At 44.6% G+C, this 23521-nt stretch overlaps 1 protein-coding gene across 1 annotated transcript in view; it reads right to left on the bottom strand.

The window, feature by feature from the left end:
• Positions 1 to 9572: 9572 nt before the first annotated feature.
• LOC129856039 (ubiquitin carboxyl-terminal hydrolase isozyme L1-like) overlaps positions 9573 to 23521 on the bottom strand; it is a 55260-nt gene continuing 41311 nt past the window's right edge. Inside the window, exons 6-9 of the mRNA XM_055924174.1 lie at positions 15403 to 15450; positions 15205 to 15274; positions 14623 to 14681; positions 9573 to 10459 (exon numbers count right to left, since the gene is read on the bottom strand). Coding sequence (XP_055780149.1) covers positions 10376 to 10459; positions 14623 to 14681; positions 15205 to 15274; positions 15403 to 15450 — 261 coding nt within the window. The 3' untranslated portion in view covers positions 9573 to 10375. The remainder of the gene's footprint in view (positions 10460 to 14622; positions 14682 to 15204; positions 15275 to 15402; positions 15451 to 23521) is intronic.

The raw sequence follows: 23521 nt of genomic DNA, 5'->3' as shown, positions 1-23521 counted from the left end.
AGCAGCGTCTGTAACCATGGCGACGCGCTGCCAGCTCTGATCTGGGTAAATACCGTCCGACGACCACAGCAATAACTCTTTCTTTTGAACTTTTGTTGTTTAAAAAAATAATCTTTATTAAATGTGTTCTTTTTTTTATTGATTTTTACAAACATAATAGATTAATTCATATAAATACAAATCTGTTTTCACATCAATACATGGGTTCATTATTAGGCTAGTAACTTCCCCCCGGGGTAACTGCCCTCCGGAGTAACTTCCCCCCGGGGTAACTTCCCCCCGGAGTAACTGCCCCCTGGGGTAACTGCCCCCCGAGGTAACTGCCCCCCGGGGTTACTGCCCCCCGGAGTAACTGCCCCCGGGGTAACTGCCCCCCCAGAGTAACTACCCCCCCAGAGTAACTGCCCCCCCAGAGTAACTGCCCCCCAGAGTAACTGCCCCCCCAGAGTAACTGCCCCCCCAGAGTAACTTCCCCCCGGAGTAACTGCCCCCTGGGGTAACTGCCCCCCGAGGTAACTGCCCCCCGGGGTTACTGCCCCCCGGAGTAACTGCCCCCGGGGTAACTGCCCCTCAGGGTAACTGCACCCCCAGAGTAACTGCCCCCCCAGAGTAACTGCCCCCCAGAGTAACTGACTGGTTATGAATGTGTTTCTACCTGTCATCTAGACAATGACTAGCCCAGTTAGCGCTAGTTTATGCTAACTTGCTAGCTAGCACCTTCCCTAGCAGTAAATGCTAGCCAGCTAGCTAGTTAGCATGAACTGCTAGGAGTGCCAGCTAGCCACTTCACTAGCAGTAAATGCTAGCCAGCTAGCTAGTTAGCATAAGCTGCTAGGAGTGCTAGCAAGCACTTTCTCTAGCAGTAAATGCTAGCCAGCTAGCTATTTAGCATGAACTGCTAGTAGTCCTAGCTAGCCACTTCACTAGCAGTAAATGCTAGCCAGCTAGCTAGTTAGCATAAACTGCTAGGAGTGCTAGCTAGCCACTTCACTAGCAGTAAATGCTTGCCAGCTAGCTAGTTAGCATAAAATGCTAGGAGTGCTAGCTAGCCACTTCACTAGCAGTAGATGCTAGCCAGCTAGCTAGTTAGCATAAACTGCTAGGAGTGTCATTAATGCCCAAACAGTTCTATTTTTGTTTCATCAGACCAGAGGACATGTCTCCAAAAAGTAGGATCTTTGTAGTCTGGCTTTTTTATGGCGGTTTGGGAGCAATAGCTTCTTCCTTGCTGAGCGGCCTTTCAGGTTATATCGATATAGGACTCGTTTGACTGTGGATATAGATACTTTTGTACCTGTTTCCTCCAGCATCTTCACATGGTCCTTTGCTGTTGTTCTGGGATTTATATGCACTTTTCGCACCAAAGTACGTTCATCTCTAGGAGACAGAACACGTCTCCTTCCTGAGCTGTATGACGGCTGCATGGTCCCATGGTGTTTATACTTGCGTACTATTGTTTGTACAGATAAACGTGGTACCTTCAGGCGTTTGGAAATTGCTCCCAAGGATGAACCAGACTTGTGGAGGTCTACAATTTATTTCTGAGGTCTTGGCTGAATTCTTTTGATTTTCCCATGATGTCAAGCAAAGAGGCACTGAGTTTGAAAGTAGGCCATGAAATAAATCTACAGGTACACCTCCAATTGACTCAAATTATGTCAATTAGCCTATCACAATCTTCTAAAGCCATGACATCATTTTCGGGAATTTTCCCAGCTGTTTAAACTGTTTATCTCTGATAATGGCCCTTACTGACCATAGAGCTGTTTATCTCTGATAATGGCCCTTACTGACCATAGAGCTGTTTATCTCTGATAATGGCCCTTACTGACCATAGAGCTGTTTATCTCTGATAATGGCCCTTACTGATCATAGAGCTGTTTATCTCTGATAATGGCCCTTACTGACCATAGAGCTGTTTATATTGACATTACACTGTTTACCTCTGATAACGGCCCTTACTGACCATAGAGCTGTTTATCTCTGATAATGGCCCTTACTGACCATAGAGCTGTTTATCTCTGATAATGGCCCTTACTGACCATAGAGCTGTTTATCTCTGATAATGGCCCTTACTGACCATAGAGCTGTTTATCTCTGATAACGGCCCTTACTGACCATAGAGCTGTTTATCTCTGATAATGGCCCTTACTGACCATAGAGCTGTTTATCTCTGATAATGGCCCTTACTGACCATAGAGCTGTTTATCTCTGATAACGGCCCTTACTGACCATAGAGCTGTTTATCTCTGATAATGGCCCTTACTGACCATAGAGCTGTTTATCTCTGATAATGGCCCTTACTGACCATAGAGCTGTTTATCTCTGATAATGGCCCTTACTGACCATAGAGCTGTTTACATTGACATTACACTGTTTATCTCTGATAATGGCCCTTACTGATCATAGAGCTGTTTATCTCTGATAATGGCCCTTACTGATCATAGAGCTGTTTATCTCTGATAATGGCCCTTACTGATCATAGAGCTGTTTATCTCTGATAATGGCCCTTACTGACCATAGAGCTGTTTATATTGACATTACACTGTTTATCTCTGATAATGGCCCTTACTGACCATATAGCTGTTTATCTCTGATAATGGCCCTTACTGATCATAGAGCTGTTTATCTCTGATAATGGCCCTTACTGACCATAGAGCTGTTTATATTGACATTACACTGTTTATCTCTGATAATGGCCCTTACTGACCATATAGCTGTTTATCTCTGATAATGGCCCTTACTGATCATAGAGCTGTTTATCTCTGATAATGGCCCTTACTGACCATAGAGCTGTTTATCTCTGATAATGGCCCTTACTGATCATAGAGCTGTTTATCTCTGATAATGGCCCTTACTGACCATAGAGCTGTTTATCTCTGATAACGGCCCTTACTGACCATAGAGCTGTTTATCTCTGATAATGGCCCTTACTGACCATAGAGCTGTTTATCTCTGATAATGGCCCTTACTGACCATATAGCTGTTTATCTCTGATAATGGCCCTTACTGACCATAGAGCTGTTTATCTCTGATAATGGCCCTTACTGACCATAGAGCTGTTTATATTGACATTACACTGTTTACCTCTGATAATGGCCCTTACTGATCATAGAGCTGTTTATCTCTGATAATGGCCCTTACTGACCATAGAGCTGTTTATCTCTGATAATGGCCCTTACTGACCATAGAGCTGTTTATCTCTGATAATGGCCCTTACTGACCATAGAGCTGTTTATCTCTGATAATGGCCCTTACTGACCATAGAGCTGTTTATCTCTGATAATGGCCCTTACTGACCATAGAGCTGTTTATCTCTGATAATGGCCCTTACTGACCATAGAGCTGTTTATCTCTGATAACGGCCTTTACTGACCATAGAGCTGTTTATCTCTGATAATGGCCTTTACTGACCATAGAGCTGTTTATCTCTGATAATGGCCCTTACTGACCATAGAGCTGTTTATCTCTGATAACGGCCCTTACTGACCATAGAGCTGTTTATCTCTGATAATGGCCCTTACTGACCATAGAGCTGTTTATCTCTGATAATGGCCTCAGCAGAGAATCCTACTGGAAGCTTAATAGCTCTATATTAAAACATGAGTTGGTCAAGATGGAGATAAACAATTTAATTCCACACTTCTGGAACAAAGCTATAAATGACAAATCATACAGTAATAACAGGTAGCTTTTTACATATGAGGTTGGAAAATATTTAAGAAAATATGGGAGTATTCAAGACGAGGAGAGCTGTAGAAGAAAGTGACTACAAAGATCACCTCTTGTTCAAAAGCAAAAAGCCTTTCAGACTTTTCTTTTCAGAACAAATCTGTTCTGTTTGAGCTACAAGCTGGATGATATGTATAGACTGAAAGCAGAGCCTTTGTCAAATGTAGGAAGAAATGGCTAAAGGATTAATCTTATTTTTTCAGAAAAAAACAAAACAACTTTAAAAAATGACACAATTAAATATTAACAGTCTCATCACAGATGATCCCAAATTAATCTCTATCTTTATAGTTGCAATTTCTCCAGGAATTTCTATAGTTCTAAGTATTGTGAGGTCTTCTTCTTAGACTTTTATAAAGGCTTCGATACAGTGGAACATGAGTTTCTATTTCTCTCCCTGGAGAATGTGGTTTTTGGGGAATTTTTGATGTAGTACTATTAAAAGTCTATTTGAATGGGAAATGTTCCATTAAATATAAGCATGGCACTTCTCCTAGATTTGATTTGACAAGAGGAATTAGACAAGGTTGCCCAAAGAGGTCTCTTCCTGCTTGCAACCCAACTTCTTACAAGTTTTGTTAAATCCAGCGATATAATTAGGGGTCTCTCTTGCTGACAGAGATATTAACAGGAATCTCTATTGCTGACAGAGATATTAACAGGAATCTCTATTGCTGACAGAGACATTAAAATGGGTCTCTATTGCTGACAGAGACATTAAAAGGGGTCTCTATTGCTGACAGAGACATTAAAAGGGGTCTCTATTGCTGACAGATATTAAGAGGGAGATATTATCATCAGTCAGCTAGCAGAGGACACCACCCTCATTCTGAAAGATGCTGACCAGATTCCTAGAGGAGTCAGGGAAGAAGTACCCCACCTTGGGGTTACCATGTCTCAGGACAACAGGAAAGATGCTGACCAGATTCCTAGAGGAGTCAGGGAAGAAGTACCCCACCTTGGGGTTACCATGTCTCAGGATCAACAGGAAAGATGCTGACCAGATTCCTAGAGGAGTCAGGGAAGAAGTACCCCACCTTGGGGTTACCATGTCTCAGGATCAACAGGAAAGATGCTGACCAGATTCCTAGAGGAGTCAGGGAAGAAGTACCCCACCTTGGGGTTACCATGTCTCAGGATCAACAGGAAAGATGCTGACCAGATTCCTAGAGGAGTCAGGGAAGAAGTACCCCACCTTGGGGTTACCATGTCTCAGGATCAACAGGAAGATGCTGACCAGATTCCTAGAGGAGTCAGGGAAGAAGTACCCCACCTTGGGGTTACCATATCTAAGGACAACAGGAAAGATGCTGACCAGATTCCTAGAGGAGTCAGGGAAGAAGTACCCCACCTTGGGGTTACCATGTCTCAGGATCAACAGGAAAGATGCTGACCAGATTCCTAGAGGAGTCAGGGAAGAAGTACCCCACCTTGGGGTTACCATGTCTCAGGATCAACAGGAAAGATGCTGACCAGATTCCTAGAGGAGTCAGGGAAGAAGTACCCCACCTTGGGGTTACCATGTCTCAGGATCAACAGGAAAGATGCTGACCAGATTCCTAGAGGAGTCAGGGAAGAAGTACCCCACCTTGGGGTTACCATATCTAAGGACAACAGGAAAGATGCTGACCAGATTCCTAGAGGAGTCAGGGAAGAAGTACCCCACCTTGGGGTTACCATGTCTCAGGATCAACAGGAAAGATGCTGACCAGATTCCTAGAGGAGTCAGGGAAGAAGTACCCCACCTTGGGGTTACCATGTCTCAGGATCAACAGGAAAGATGCTGACCAGATTCCTAGAGGAGTCAGGGAAGAAGTACCCCACCTTGGGGTTACCATGTCTAAGGATCAACAGGTAAGATGCTGACCAGATTCCTAGAGGAGTCAGGGAAGAAGTACCCCACCTTGGGGTTACCATGTCTCACGATCAACAGGAAAGATGCTGACCAGATTCCTAGAGGAGTCAGGGAAGAAGTACCCCACCTTGGGGTTACCATGTCTCAGGATCAACAGGAAAGATGCTCATTACATTTCATACCTTGAAAATAACAAAAAGTTCAACCATTAGTTGCAGATTTATCCTTGAAAGGTTGAGTATTGCTTTCTAAAGCTGAAGGTATCTCCAGATTTACTTATGCAGCCCGGTCCCCTACATCTTGACAACAAAAAAAATAGGTAAAGCTGTTGACCAGATGCTTTTCAACTTAATCTGGAAAAATCGTACAGATTATATTAGGAAATGTGTCATTATGAACACAAGAATATGATCTACATTTTCCTGAATAATACTTAAGATGAATTGGGCTGAACATTTCTTAAAGAATCCAACTTCAATTTGAAAGTTCATCCCTAATTACATCTTCTCCCGTTTTGGTGACTTCAATTTTACGTTACGTTGTAATTTTAATCATTGATAAGATTCCTACCAAATTCTCTGCTTTTCAGACCAGTAATCTTAGCGTGGTCGTTAATAAACAACTTTAAGGCATTTAATTTGGAACAATACGGATATGTCTTTATTTTTTAAGAACTGGTTTAGTAATCATATCCTGCTGGTGAGTCAACCTTTTAATCCAGGATTGTTACTCAATTATGAGGAATGTTTATTATCTTGTACAATATTCCTGTAACACCTAGAGAGTTCTCCGTAGTCTCTGATGTTACTCAGTTATGAGGAATGTTTATCTTGTACAATATTCCTGTAACACCTAGAGAGTTGTTTACAGGTGTAACCAGACCTTCTGGACCTGCCCTCTCTTAATCCGGTTGACTCTCCAATAGGAAACAAGTGTTTCTCCTTGCTTCCTCAGGACAACAGATCTGCTTAAGTCACATAGAGATATTGAATCCATTCCTTATGTCACATAGAGATATTGAATCCATTCCTTATGTCACATAGAGATATTGAATCCATTCCTTATGTCACATAGAGATATTGAATCCATTCCTTATGTCACATAGAGATATTGAATCCATTCCTTATGTCACATAGAGATATTGAATCCATTCCTTATGTCACATAGAGATATTGAATCCATTCCTTATGTCACATAGAGATATTGAATCCATTCCTTATGTCACATAGAGATATTGAATCCATTCCTTATGTCACATAGAGATATTGAATCCATTCCTTATGTCACATAGAGATATTGAATCCATTCCTTATGTCACATAGAGATATTGAATCCATTCCTTATGTCACATAGAGATATTGAATCCATTCCTTATGTCACATAGAGATATTGAATCCATTCCTTATGTCACATAGAGATATTGAATCCATTCCTTATGTCACATAGAGATATTGAATCCATTCCTTATGTCACATATAGATATTGAATCCATTCCTTATGTCACATATAGATATTGAATCCATTCCTTATGTCACATATAGATATTGAATCCATTCCTTATGTCACATATAGATATTGAATCCATTCCTTATGTCACATATAGATATTGAATCCATTCCTTATGTCACATATAGATATTGAATCCATTCCTTATGTCACATATAGATATTGAATCCATTCCTTATGTCACATATAGATATTGAATCCATTCCTTATGTCACATATAGATATTGAATCCATTCCTTATGTCACATATAGATATTGAATCCATTCCTTATGTCACATATAGATATTGAATCCATTCCTTATGTCACATATAGATATTGAATCCATTCCTTATGTCACATATAGATATTGAATCCATTCCTTATGTCACATATAGATATTGAATCCATTCCTTATGTCACATATAGATATTGAATCCATTCCTTATGTCACATATAGATATTGAATCCATTCCTTAAGTCACATATAGATATTGAATCCATTCCTTATGTCACAGATATTGAATCCATTCCTTATGTCACATATAGATATTGAATCCATTCCTTATGTCACATATAGATATTGAATCCATTCCTTATGTCACAGATATTGAATCCATTCCTTATGTCACATATAGATATTGAATCCATTCCTTATGTCACATATAGATATTGAATCCATTCCTTATGTCACAGATATTGAATCCATTCCTTATGTCACATATAGATATTGAATCCATTCCTTATGTCACATATAGATATTGAATCCATTCCTTATGTCACAGATATTGAATCCATTCCTTATGTCACATATAGATATTGAATCCATTCCTTATGTCACATATAGATATTGAATCCATTCCTTATGTCACAGATAGATATTGAATCCATTCCTTATGTCACATATAGATATTGAATCCATTCCTTATGTCACATATAGATATTGAATCCATTCCTTATGTCACATATAGATATTGAATCCATTCCTTATGTCACATAGAGATATTGAATCCATTCCTTATGTCACATATATTGAATCCATTCCTTATGTCACATATAGATATTGAATCCATTCCTTATGTCACATATAGATATTGAATCCATTCCTTATGTCACAGATATTGAATCCATTCCTTATGTCACATATAGATATTGAATCCATTCCTTATGTCACATATAGATATTGAATCCATTCCTTATGTCACAGATAGATATTGAATCCATTCCTTATGTCACATATAGATATTGAATCCATTCCTTATGTCACATATAGATATTGAATCCATTCCTTATGTCACAGATAGATATTGAATCCATTCCTTATGTCACATATAGATATTGAATCCATTCCTTATGTCACATATAGATATTGAATCCATTCCTTATGTCACAGATAGATATTGAATCCATTCCTTATGTCACAGATATTGAATGTAAATTCACTGATAAAACCACTTCCTTGTTTTCTATAAGGGAGTTGAGCATTAAGACCAATCAACATTCTAATAAGAAAACTGTTAAAACAAACACATGCATCTCTTAAGGTCTATGTATAATTTGTCATGTGTTGTTCCCCCTAGCATGTTATCCTTGGCTGTTTGTATACTTCCTGTATGTATACGCGTGTTTCTGCAATAAAACTTAAGAGCTCTCATTGGCTATTGCTGATCACCGTTCTCAAAACTTGTCGTTGCGCATCGCGCCCCCCCCCCCCCTACCAGCGCCCCCCCACCCTACCAGCGCCCCCCCCCCCCCCCCCTCCCCGCGCCCCCCCCCCCCCACCAGCGGTGGAAAAATTACCCAATTGTCATACTTGAGTAAAAGTAAAGATACCTTAATTTTAATAGAAAATGACTCAAGTGAAAGTCACCCAGTAAAATACAACTTGAGTAAAAAGTTACTGTAATTGCTCAAATATACTTAAGTATCAAAAGTAAAAGTATAAATAATTTCAAATTCCTTTTATTAAGCAAAGCAGATGGCACCATTTTCTTGTTTTTTTATTTTATTTAAGGATGACCAGGGATGTTCTCTTGACAAGTGAATTGGACCACTTTGTCTGTCCTGATAAGTGCTCGTTACATTTAGAATGCTTTTGGTTGTCAGGGAAAATGTATGGAGTAAAACGTAGTGAAGTAAAAGGTGTCAAATATAAATAAAGTACGGATACTACTTAAGTAAAATCAAACATGTTAACAAATATCGGGATGAAAAGAGGACTGAAATATCCTACTAAAGTAGAAATTACATTAACATTTTACTCAAGTAAAATAGTACTCTGAAAGCTACTCAGTTACAGTAATGAGAGAAATCACTATTTACATCTCCACACAGAGGAGCGGAGACTTGTGTAGTTTGGTTGTTTATTGGCAGTCAGCGAGAGTAGTAAATAATCATTTACATCTCCACACAGAGGAGCGGAGACTTGTGTAGTTTGGTTGTTTATTGGCAGTCAACGAGAGTAGTAAATAATCATTTACATCACACAGAGGAGCGGAGACTTGTGTAGTTTGGTTGTTTATTGGCAGTCAGCAGCACCGGAAGATGCAGAAAGGCAAAGACAACAACATTGCTGCAGTGTCATCCTGACAACGTGATCCTAACATCGTAGTCTGACGTTGTAACAGCTGTTAGAAACAGAGCAGAGAGCTGAGGAGTCAGGCAGAGGAGGAGGAGTCAGGCAGAGGAGGAGGAGTCTGGCAGCAGACAAACAGGAAGCCTTAAAATCCCCGACACCTCACAGGCTGCGGGGCAAACGGCTCCCTATCCCCCATGTAGTGCACTAATTTCTCAGTGGTGATCAAACGGCTCCCAATCCCCCACGTAGTGCACTACTTTCTCAGTGGTGATCAAACGGCTCCCTATCCCCCACGTAGTGCACTACTTTCTCAGTGGTGATCAAACGGCTCCCTATCCCCCACGTAGTGCACTACTTTCTCAGTGGTGATCAAACGGCTCCCTATCCCCCATGTAGTGCACTACTTTCTCAGTGGTGATCAAACGGCTCCCTATCCCCCATGTAGTGCACTACTTTCTCAGTGGTGATCAAACGGCTCCCTATCCCCCACGTAGTGCACTACTTTCTCAGTGGTGATCCGGCTCAGAAAAATAAAGAGTACAGCAGACAGAAAGTACAGCAGTAGTGACATCAACGTGACACACACCAGGCTTGTGCAAACTACTATCTACGCATGTATGTGTGTGGGGAGAGTGCAAACTAGGTTTCCAGTGCATACCGGGTGTGTGTGTACCGTGGTTCACCAGTGTGTGTGTGTGTGTGTGTGTGTGTGTGTGTCCAGGGTCTCTAGGTATGACAGAGGGCTACAGCGGAGAAGCGGACCTCTCCCTCTGCTCTCTCCACAAAACCCCGACACACCCTGGCTGCATCCTGGAGAGAGAGAGACAGGAGAGAGAGAGAGAGAGAGAGAGAGAGAGAGAGAGAGAGACAGACAGACAGGAGAGAGACAGGAGAGAGACAGGAGAGAGAGAGAGAGAGAGAGAGACAGGAGAGAGAGAGACAGGAGAGAGAGAGAGAGACAGGAGAGAGAGAGAGAGACAGGAGAGAGAGAGAGAGACAGGAGAGAGAGAGACAGGAGAGAGAGAGAGACAGGAGAGAGAGGAGAGAAAGAGAGAATATGAAAGCACAAACTGTGGCTCTGGAACGTTGGAGCTAAATTAATCAAATATTTAGCAGATTGCGGGTGTAGTGAAATGCTAGACGATCAGTTACCAGCAAACGCTAGACAATCAGCCCAGCTAGCACACAAACCTCTGGGCAAGTAAACAGGATACACTGGGAAAATGCAGTTAGCTCATTGGCAAGACGTCTGGCAGATGTAGAATGTCTCCTTTCTACATGGTTTAGATGTTGGCCAGGCATCAACATTATGTTCTGATGTCTCAGGGTGACGTCTTCCCAACGTACACATCCACATTACATATTCCTGACGCTTTCTACAGGCTTCACCTGCATAGCTCTACAGGCCTGCTAGCTAGCCTTCTAGGTTCCCACATCTCCAAGTTGGCTAAACACAGAACGCTAGCTAGCCTTCTAGGTTCCCACATCTCCAAGTTGGCTAAACACAGAAAGCTAGCTAGCCTTCTAGGTTCCCACATCTCCAAGTTGGCTAAACACAGAACGCTAGCTAGCCTTCTAGGTTCCCACATCTCCAAGTTGGCTAAACACAGAAAGCTAGCTAGCCTTTTAGGTTCCCACATCTCCAAGTTGGCTAAACACAAAGCTAGCTAGCCTTTTAGGTTCCCACATCTCCAAGTTGGCTAAACACACAGCTAGCTAGCCTTCTAGGTTCCCACATCTCCAAGTTGGCTAAACACACAGCTAGCTAGCCTTCTAGGTTCCCACATCTCCAAGTTGGCTAAACACAGAAAGCTAGCTAGCCTTCTAGGTTCCCACATCTCCACGTTGGCTAAACACAGAAAGCTAGCTAGCCTTCTAGGTTCCCACATCTCCAAGTTGGCTAAACACAGAAAGCTAGCTAGCCTATTAGGTTCCCACATCTCCAAGTTGGCTAAACACAGAACGCTAGCTAGCCTTCTAGGTTCCCACATCTCCAAGTTGGCTAAACACAGAACGCTAGCTAGCCTTTTAGGTTCCCACATCTCCAAGTTGGCTAAACACAGAAAGCTAGCTAGCCTTTTAGGTTCCCACATCTCCAAGTTGGCTAAACACAGAAAGCTAGCTAGCCTTCTAGGTTCCCACATCTCCAAGTTGGCTAAACACAAAGCTAGCTAGCCTTCTAGGTTCCCATATCTCCAAGTTGGCTAAACACAAAGCTAGCTAGCCTTCTAGGTTCCCACATCTCCAAGTTGGCTAAACACAGAAAGCTAGCTAGCCTTCTAGGTTCCCACATCTCCAAGTTGGCTAAACACAGAAAGCTAGCTAGCCTTCTAGGTTCCCACATCTCCAAGTTGGCTAAACACAGAAAGCTAGCTAGCCTTTTAGGTTCCCACATCTCCAAGTTGGCTAAACACAAAGCTAGCTAGCCTTTTAGGTTCCCACATCTCCAAGTTGGCTAAACAAAGCTAGCTAGCCTTTTAGGTTCCCACATCTCCAAGTTGGCTAAACACACAGCTAGCTAGCCTTCTAGGTTCCCACATCTCCAAGTTGGCTAAACACAGAAAGCTAGCTAGCCTTCTAGGTTCCCACATCTCCAAGTTGGCTAAACACAGAAAGCTAGCTAGCCTTCTAGGTTCCCACATCTCCAAGTTGGCTAAACACAGAAAGCTAGCTAGCCTTCTAGGTTCCCACATCTCCAAGTTGGCTAAACACAGAAAGCTAGCTAGCCTTCTAGGTTCCCACATCTCCAAGTTGGCTAAACACAGAAAGCTAGCTAGCCTATTAGGTTCCCACATCTCCAAGTTGGCTAAACACAGAAAGCTAGCTAGCCTTCTAGGTTCCCACATCTCCAAGTTGGCTAAACACAGAACGCTAGCTAGCCTTTTAGGTTCCCACATCTCCAAGTTGGCTAAACACAGAAAGCTAGCTAGCCTTTTAGGTTCCCACATCTCCAAGTTGGCTAAACACAGAAAGCTAGCTAGCCTTTTAGGTTCCCACATCTCCAAGTTGGCTAAACACAAAGCTAGCTAGCTTTTTAGGTTCCCACATCTCCAAGTAGGCTAAACACAGAAAGCTAGCTAGCCTTCTAGGTTCCCACATCTCCAAGTTGGCTAAACACAAAGCTAGCTAGCCTTTTAGGTTCCCACATCTCCAAGTTGGCTAAACACAAAGCTAGCCAGCCTTCTAGGTTCCCATATCTCCAAGTTGGCTAAACACAAAGCTAGCTAGCCTTCTAGGTTCCCACATCTCCAAGTTGGCTAAACACAGAAAGCTAGCTTGCCTTCTAGGTTCCCACATCTCCAAGTGGGCTAAACACAGAAAGCTAGCTAGCCTTTTAGGTTCCCACATCTCCAAGTTGGCTAAACACAGAAAGCTAGCTAGCCTTCTAGGTTCCCACATCTCCAAGTGGGCTAAACACACAAAGCTAGCTAGCCTTCTAGGTTCCCACATCTCCAAGTTGGCTAAACACAGAAAGCTAGCTAGCCTTCTAGGTTCCCACATCTCCAAGTGGGCTAAACACAGAAAGCTAGCTAGCCTTTTAGGTTCCCACATCTCCAAGTTGGCTAAACACAAAGCTAGCTAGCCTTCTAGGTTCCCACATCTCCAAGTGGGCTAAACACAGAAAGATAGCTAGCCTTTTAGGTTCCCACATCTCCAAGTTGGCTAAACACAAAGCTAGCTAGCCTTCTAGGTTCCCACATCTCCAAGTTGGCTAAACACAGAAAGCTAGCTAGCCTTCTAGGTTCCCACATCTCCAAGTTGGCTAAACAAAGCTAGCTAGCCTTCTAGGTTCCCACATCTCCAAGTTGGCTAAACACAAAGCTAGCTAGCCTTCTAGGTTCCCACATCTCCAAGTTGGCTAAACACAAAGCTAGCTAGCCTTCTAGGTTCCCACATCTCCAAGTTGGCTAAACACAAAGCTAGCTAGCCTTCTAGGTTCCCACATCTCCAAGTTGGCTAAACACAAAGCTAGCTAGCCTTCTAGGTTCCCACAACTCCAAGTTGGCTAAACACAAAGCTAGCTAGCCTTTTAGGTTCCCACATCTCCAAGTGGGCTAAACACAAAGCTAGCTAGCATTCTAGGTTCCCACATCTCCAAGTTGGCTAAACACAGAAAGCTAGCTAGCCTTTTAGGTTCCCAGATCTCTGTGAAATAATCAGATTCATAAATAATAAGCCCTGGACAATATGGCATGCCATTGTAACCTACAACATTATCCCAGTTTAACATACAGCTTGAATGTATTCACTTCCATATCAGCAATAGGACGTCACGGTCACAGAGAAAAGCACATCGCAGCTGGTTTTACCAATAGCCTGGAATCACTAGTTGAACCTCTAAACAAAACACATTTCTGGGAGGATTCTAATAAGGTCACAATGTTGTTTGGTTTTTATTGTTTGAACATTTGTTAAGATCACATTTGCAAAATAGGACACGGTCATGCCTAGTCTATAGATCAGATCAAGGAACCAATCAAGCACCAATGCCTCCTCGCTGTCCCCACAACGATGGAAGGGACGACGCGGCGCGTTCCAGTCATGAGGCACGGGAGGACGTTGAACGTCGGAGCGCGCTACAAGGAGCCGCACCTTTTGTGACGGAAAACGACACCGTGCTCTGTAGGGTATAAAATCTGCCTTTACAGTTTAATACGTCGGCCGGGATTAGACGAGCGGAAGGTTTGATACGTCGGCCGGGATTAGACGAGCGGAAGGTTTGATACGTCGGCCGGGATTAGACGAGCGGAAGGTTTGACACGTCGGCCGGGATTAGACGAACGGAAGGTTTGACACGTCGGCCGGGATTAGACGAACGGAAGGTTTGACACGTCGGCTGGGATTAGACGAACGGAAGGTTTGACACGTCGGCTGGGATTAGACGAACGGAAGGTTTGACACGTCGGCTGGGATTAGACGAACGGAAGGTTTGATACGTCGGCTGGGATTAGACGAACGGGAGAGGAACGTACCTTGATGAAGGAGTCATCCTTGGTGGTTCCATGGTTGACCGGTCCCTCCATCCTACCATCTAAACAACAAAATCACAGAGAGACCGTGTGTAAATACACACCTGGGGAGACGGGGGCCGGGAAACACTGGGGAGACGGGAAACACTGGGGAGACGGGAAACACTGGGGAGACGGGAAACACTGGGGAGACGGGAAACACTGGGGGGACGGGAAACACTGGGGGGACGGGAAACACTGGGGAGACGGGAAACACTGGGGAGACGGGAAACACTGGGGAGACGGGAAACACTGGGGAGACGGGAAACACTGGGGAGACGGGAAACACTGGGGAGACGGGAAACACTGGGGAGACGGGAAACACTGGGGAGACGGGAAACACTGGGGAGACGGGAAACACTGGGGAGACGGGAAACACTGGGGAGACGGGAAACACTGGGGAGACGGGAAACACTGGGGAGACGGGAAACACTGGGGAGACGGGAAACACTGGGGTGACGGGAAACACTGGGGAGACGGGAAACACTGGGGAGACGGGAAACACTGGGGAGACGGGAAACACTAAGGACTCAGCCACACACTTACCCAGCTCATAAAGCTGTCCTTTCACATTGACGAAGGTGATAAAATGGAAGCTCACGTTATCTGCCTCCACCTGAAAGACAGAAAGAGTGGGTTGGCGAGAAAGAGAGGTTAGAGAGAGAGAGGGAGGGAGAGTATAAAAGATGACATGATACATTATAACATCTGAGGTAGTCCTTATTTTGCATTCTGTGTTCTCACCCTGCACTGGCCCTGGGCTGCCACCTCATCATGAGCCTCTCTGATGGCCTGCAAGAGACAGCAATATATACACACATTTAAACAAATATATGAAGACATACAGGTATCTACGTTAAACATAAAGGGCATTAGGAAAGTATTCAGACCCCTGGACTTTTTCACACTTTGTTACATTACAGCCTTATTCTAAAATGGATTAAATAGTTTTTTTCCCTTCATCAATCTATACACAATAGCCCATATTGACATCACAATGCCCCATATTGACATCACAATGCCCCATATTGACATCACAATGCCCCATATTGACATCACAATGCCCCATATTGACAAAGCGAAAAACGGTTTAGACATTTTTGCTAATTTCTAAAAAATATATAATACCTTATTTACATCAGTATTCAGACCCTTTGCCAGGAGACTCGAAATGCAGCTCAGGTGTATTCGGTTTCCATTGATCCTTAAAATATTTCTACAACTTGGAGTCCACCTGTGGTCAATTCATTTGACAGGAGCTGGAAAGGCACACCTGTCCAAGGTCCCAGAGTTTATATTTAACTAGACAAGTCGGTTTAGAACAAATTCTTATTTACAATGACGGCCTACCGGGGAACAGTGGGCTAACTGCCTTGTTCAGGGGCAGAACGACATTTGTACCTTGTCAGCTCAGGGATTCGATCTAGCAACCTTTCGGATACTGGCCCAACGCTCTAACCACGAGGCTACCTGCCGCCCCGACAGTGTCAAAGCAAAAACCAAGCCACGAGGTGGAAGGAATTGTCCGTAGAGCTCTGAGACAGGATTGTGTCGAGGCACAGATCTGGGGAAGGGTATCAAAACATTTCTGCAGCATTGAAAGTCCCCAAGAATACCTTGGCCTCCATTCTAAAATGGAAGAAGTTTGGAACCACCAATACTCTTCCTAGAGCTGGCCACCCAGCCAAACTGAGCAATTGGGGAGAAGGGCCTTGGTCAGGGAGGTGACCAAGAACCTGATGGTCACTCTAACAGAGTTCCAGAGTTCCTCTGTGGAGATGGGAGAACTTTCCAGAAGGACAAACATCTCTGCAGCACTCCACCAATCAGACCTCTCTGGTAGAGTGGCTAGATGGAAGCCACTCAGTAAAAAGGCACATGACAGCCTGCTTGGAGTTTGCCAAATGGCACCTAAAGGACTCAGACCATGAGAAACAAGATTCTCTGGCCTGAATGCCAAGCGTCACGTCTCGAGGAAACCTGGCACCATCCCTAAAGTGATGCATGGTGGTGGCAGCCTCATGCTGTGGGGATGTTTTTCAGCGGCAGGGACTGGGAAACTAGTCAGGATCGAGGCAAAGATGAACAGAGTAAAATATAGAGAGATCCTTGATGAAAACCTGCTCCAGAGCACTCAGGACCTCAGACTGGGGTGAAGGTTCAACTTCCAACAGGACAACGACCCTAAGCACACAGCCAAGACAACGCAGGAGTGGCTTCGTGACAAGTGTCTGTATGTCCTTGAGTGGCCCAGCCAGAGCCCGGACTTGAACCCGATCGAATATCTCTGGAGAGACCTGAAAATAGCTGTGCAGCGACGCTCCCCATCCAACCTGACAGAGCTTGAGAGGATCTGCAGAGAAGAATGGGAGAAACTCCCCAAATACAGATACAAGCTTGTAGCGTCATACCCAAGAAGTGTTCCACAGGGCCTCTACAAGGAGTCAGTAGTGTTCCACAAGGCGGGGCCTCTACAAGGAGTCAGTAGTGTTCCACGGGGCCTCTACAAGGAGTCAGTAGTGTTCCACGGGGCCTCTACAAGGAGTCAATAGTGTTCCACGGGGCCTCTACAAGGAGTCAATAGTGTTCCACGGGGCCTCTACAAGGAGTCAGTAGTGTTCCACAGGGCAGGGCCTCTACAAGGAGTCAGTAGTGTTCCACGGGGCAGGGCCTCTACAAGGAGTCAGTAGTGTTCCACGGGGCAGGGCCTCTACAAGGAGTCAGTAGTGTTCCACAGGGCCTCTACAAGGAGTCAGTAGTGTTCCACGGGGCCTCTACAAGGAGTCAGTAGTGTTCCACGGGGCCTCTACAAGGAGTCAGTAGTGTTCCACGGGGCCTCTACAAGGAGTCAGTAGTGTTCCACGGGGCCTCTACAAGGAGTCAGTAGTGTTCCACGGGGCCTCTACAAGGAGTCAGTAGTGTTCCACGGGGCCTCTACAAGGAGTCAGTAGTGTTCCACGGGGCCTCTACAAGGAGTCAGTAGTGTTCCACGGGGCCTCTACAAGGAGTCAGTAGTGTTCCACAGGGCAGGGCCTCTACAAGGAGCCAGTAGTGTTCCACGGGGCCTCTACAAGGAGTCAGTAGTGTTCCACGGGGCCTCTACAAGGAGTCAATAGTGTTCCACGGGGCCTCTACAAGGAGTCAGTAGTGTTCCACGGGGCCTCTACAAGGAGTCAGTAGTGTTCCACGGGGCCTCTACAAGGAGTCAGTAGTGTTCCACGGGGCCTCTACAAGGAGTCAGTAGTGTTCCACGGGGCCTCTACAAGGAGTCAATAGTGTTCCACGGGGCCTCTACAAGGAGTCAATAGTGTTCCACAGGGCCTCTACAAGGAGTCAGTAGTGTTCCACAGGGCCTCTACAAGGAGTCAGTAGTGTTCCACAGGGCCTCTACAAGGAGTCAGTAGTGTTCCACGGGGCCTCTACAAGGAGTCAGTAGTGTTCCACGGGGCCTCTACAAGGAGTCAGTAGTGTTCCACAGGGCCTCTACAAGGAGTCAGTAGTGTTCCACAGGGCCTCTACAAGGAGTCAGTAGTGTTCCACAGGGCCTCTACAAGGAGTCAGTAGTGTTCCACAGGGCCTCTACAAGGAGTCAGTAGTGTTCCACAGGGCCTCTACAAGGAGTCAGTAGTGTTCCACAGGGCCTCTACAAGGAGTCAGTAGTGTTCCACGGGGCCTCTACAAGGAGTCAGTAGTGTTCCACAGGGCCTCTACAAGGAGTCAGTAGTGTTCCACAGGGCCTCTACAAGGAGTCAGTAGTGTTCCACGGGGCCTCTACAAGGAGTCAGTAGTGTTCCACAGGGCCTCTACAAGGAGTCAGTAGTGTTCCACAGGGCCTCTACAAGGAGTCAGTAGTGTTCCACAGGGCCTCTACAAGGAGTCAGTAGTGTTCCACAGGGATGCTGGCCCATGTTGACTCCAGTGCTTCCCACAGTTGTGTCACGTTAGCTGGATGTCCTTTGGGTGGTGGCCCATTCTTGACACACACAGGAAACTTGAGCGTGAAAAATAAATAAAATCTACAGTTCTTGACACATACCAGTGCACCTGGCACCTACAAGCATACCCCGTTCAAAGGCACTTAAATATTTTGCCTTGCCCATTCACCCTCTAAATGGCACACATACATAATCTATGTCTCAATTGTCTCAAGGCTTAAAAATCCTTCTTTAACCCGTCTCCTCCCCTTCATCTACACTGATTGAAGTGGATTTAACAGGTGACATCAATAAGGGATCATAGCTTTCACCTGGATTCACCTGGTCAGTCTCATGGAAACAGCAGGTGTTCTTAATGTTTTGTACACTGAACATTAAAGCATATTCATAAATATATCTACACTAACACTAAACATACATATCTACAAATTAAACATGTATAGATCTACACATATTAACCTATATAATGTAAATATAAACATGGATTCCTATACACAACAGCATATTGATCTGTGAAGCCATGCATCTCAGAACCCCAGCAGCTCTCTGCTGTCCTCTAGTGGCCAAGACGACAACTGCAGCTTCATGTCTGATGTGAGCTCGACTTGCAGAAACAGTTTGAATGTTCCAGCGGGAAGATTGAAAAACCCTGTGTGAAAACCAAGTCTCCAAATAAAACCGCCAACCCGTAACTTCAGCAACAGAATTACACCGTGACTTGAAGTTTTCATATCGCCATGAAGTGCCGTGTCTTAGCGGTCAAACGTCGTAAAGAGTCGATGCTTACAAACCTCTTAAGGATCTGCCCCTTTCAATTTATGCCTAAAATTACCCAAATCTAACTGCCTGTAGCTCAGGCCCTGAAGTAAGGACATGCATATTCTTGGTACCATTTGAAAGGAAACACTTGGTAGTTTGTAGAAATGTGAAATGAATGTAGGAGAATAGAACAATAGATCTGATAAAAGATAATTCAAAGAAAAAAAAAACGTATTCATCTTTGAAATGCAAGAGAAATGCCCTGGCGCAATTTATAGTTTGGCCACTAGATGGCAGCAGTGTATGTGCAAAGTTTTAGACTGATCCAATGACACATTGAATTTCTGTTAAACATTGTATCATCAAGACTGCCCAAATGTGCCTAATTGGTTTATTAATACATTTTCAAGTTTGTAACTGTGCAAACTTGAAAATGTACCGGACAGGACCGGAGAGCGCAGGCTACCGGACAGGACCGGAGAGCGCAGGCTACCGGACAGGACCGGAGAGCGCAGGCTACCGGACAGGACCGGAGAGCGCAGGCTACCGGACAGGACCGGAGAGCGCAGGCTACCGGACAGGACATATTGAGGGAGGACATTATGGAACTGGGGAATCTTTTCATTGAGGGGAAACTTTGAGGACAGAGATAATAAACATCATAGTCAGCCTGACTCTTTGTGCTGTTTTCTGTCCTCAGATTTGGAAAGCTGTGAAAGCCTGTTTGCAGATGGAGAGAGGTCCCATTGAATGTCCCAAGAGACTAAGGGTATATCCTATATTCCATGGGTTACACGTGTAGGCCTACCTACACTACAGACCCAACATGGGTTATATGTGTAGGTCTACCTACACTACAGACCCAACATGGGTTATATGTGTAGATCTAGCCAACACTACAGGCCCAACATGGGTTATATGTGTAGGTCTACCTACACTACAGGCCCAACATGGGTTATATGTGTAGGGCCTACCTACACTACAGACCCAACATGGGTTATATGTGTAGGGCCTACCTACACTACAGACCCAACATGGGTTATATGTGTAGATCTAGCCAACACTACAGGCCCAACATGGGTTATATGTGTAGGGTCTACCTACACTACAGGCCCAACATGGGTTATATGTGTAGGTCTACCTACACTACAGGCCCAACATGGGTTATATGTGTAGGTCTACCTACACTACAGGCCCAACATGGGTTATATGTGTAGGGTCTACCTACACTACAGGCCCAACATGGGTTATATGTGTAGATCTAGCCAACACTACAGGCCCAACATGGGTTATATGTGTAGGTCTACCTACACTACAGGCCCAACATGGGTTATATGTGTAGGTCTAGCCAACACTACAGGCCCAACATGGGTTATATGTGTAGGTCTACCTACACTACAGGCCCAACATGGGTTATATGTGTAGATCTACCTACACTACAGGCCCAACATGGGTTATATGTGTAGGCCTACCTACACTACAGACCCAACATGGGTTATATGTGTAGATCTACCTACACTACAGGCCCAACATGGGTTATATGTGTAGGGTCTACCTACACTACAGGCCCAACATGGGTTATATGTGTAGATCTACCTACACTACAGGCCCAACATGGGTTATATGTGTAGATCTACCTACACTACAGGCCCAACATGGGTTATATGTGTAGATCTAACTACACTACAGGCCCAACATGGGTTATATGTGTAGATCTAGCCAACACTACAGGCCCAACATGGGTTACACGTGTAGGTCTACCTACACTACAGACCCAACATGGGTTATATGTGTAGATCTAGCCAACACTACAGGCCCAACATGGGTTATATGTGTAGGTCTACCTACACTACAGGCCCAACATGGGTTATATGTGTAGATCTAGCCAACACTACAGGCCCAACATGGGTTATAAGTGTAGGCCTTCCTACACTACAGGCCCAACATGGGTTATATGTGTAGATCTAGCCAACACTACAGGCCCAACATGGGTTATATGTGTAGGTCTACCTACACTACAGGCCCAACATGGGTTATATGTGTAGGTCTACCTACACTACAGACCCAACATGGGTTATATGTGTAGATCTAGCCAACACTACAGGCCCAACATGGGTTACACGTGTAGGCCTACCTACACTACAGACCCAACATGGGTTATATGTGTAGATCTAGCCAACACTACAGGCCCAACATGGGTTATATGTGTAGATCTAACTACAGGCCCAACATGGGTTATATTTGTAGGGTCTACCTACACTACAGACCCAACATGGGTTATATGTGTAGATCTAGCCAACACTACAGGCCCAACATGGGTTATATGTGTAGGTCTACCTACACTACAGACCCAACATGGGTTATATGTGTAGATCTAGCCAACACTACAGGCCCAACATGGGTTATATGTGTAGGTCTACCTACACTACAGGCCCAACATGGGTTATATGTGTAGGTCTACCTACACTACAGGCCCAACATGGGTTATATGTGTAGATCTACCTACACTACAGGCCCAACATGGGTTATATGTGTAGGGTCTACCTACACTACAGGCCCAACATGGGTTACACGTGTAGGTCTACCTACACTACAGACCCAACATGGGTTATATGTGTAGATCTAGCCAACACTACAGGCCCAACATGGGTTATATGTGTAGATCTACCTACACTACAGGCCCAACATGGGTTACATGTGTAGGGTCTACCTACACCACAGGCCCAACATGGGTTACACGTGTAGGTCTACCTACACTACAGACCCAACATGGGTTATATGTGTAGATCTAGCCAACACTACAGGCCCAACATGGGTTATATGTGTAGATCTACCTACACTACAGGCCCAACATGGGTTATATGTGTAGGGTCTACCTACACTACAGGCCCAACATGGGTTATATGTGTAGGGTCTACCTACACTACAGGCCCAACATGGGTTATATGTGTAGGGTCTAACTACACTACAGGCCCAACATGGGTTATATGTGTAGGGTCTACCTACACTACAGGCCCAACATGGGTTATATGTGTAGATCTACCTACACTACAGGCCCAACATGGGTTATATGTGTAGGGTCTACCTACACTACAGGCCCAACATGGGTTATATGTGTAGGTCTACCTACACTACAGGCCCAACATGGGTTATATGTGTAGGTCTACCTACACTACAGGCCCAACATGGGTTATATGTGTAGGTCTACCTACACTACAGGCCCAACATGGGTTATATGTGTAGGTCTACCTACACTACAGGCCCAACATGGGTTATATGTGTAGGTCTACCTACACTACAGGCCCAACATGGGTTATATGTGTAGGTCTACCTACACTACAGGCCCAACATGGGTTATATGTGTAGATCTACCTACACTACAGGCCCAACATGGGTTATATGTGTAGGGTCTACCTACACTACAGGCCCAACATGGGTTATATGTGTAGATCTAACTACAGGCCCAACATGGGTTATATGTGTAGGGTCTACCTACACTACAGGCCCAACATGGGTTATATGTGTAGGGTCTACCTACACTACAGGCCCAACATGGGTTATATGTGTAGGTCTACCTACACTACAGGCCCAACATGGGTTATATGTGTAGGCCTTCCTACACTACAGGCCCAACATGGGTTATATGTGTAGGGTCTACCTACACTACAGGCCCAACATGGGTTATATGTGTAGGCCTAACTACAGGCCCAACATGGGTTATATGTGTAGGGTCTACCTACACTACAGGCCCAACATGGGTTATATGTGTAGGATCTACCTACACTACAGGCCCAACATGGGTTATATGTGTAGATCTAACTACAGGCCCAACATGGGTTATATGTGTAGGGTCTACCTACACTACAGGCCCAACATGGGTTATATGTGTAGGGTCTACCTACACTACAGGCCCAACATGGGTTATATGTGTAGATCTACCTACACTACAGGCCCAACATGGGTTATATGTGTAGGTCTACCTACACTACAGGCCCAACATGGGTTATATGTGTAGGGTCTACCTACACTACAGGCCCAACATGGGTTATATGTGTAGATCTAGTCAACACTACAGGCCCAACATGGGTTATATGTGTAGATCTAGCCAACACTACAGGCCCAACATGGGTTATATGTGTAGATCTAACTACACTACAGGCCCAACATGG

This window comes from Salvelinus fontinalis, chromosome 5 (assembly GCF_029448725.1).
Source record: "Salvelinus fontinalis isolate EN_2023a chromosome 5, ASM2944872v1, whole genome shotgun sequence".
NCBI lineage: Eukaryota > Metazoa > Chordata > Actinopteri > Salmoniformes > Salmonidae > Salvelinus > Salvelinus fontinalis.
Note: the sequence above shows the minus strand (reverse complement) of the source record. Positions and strands in the feature narration are given on the sequence as shown.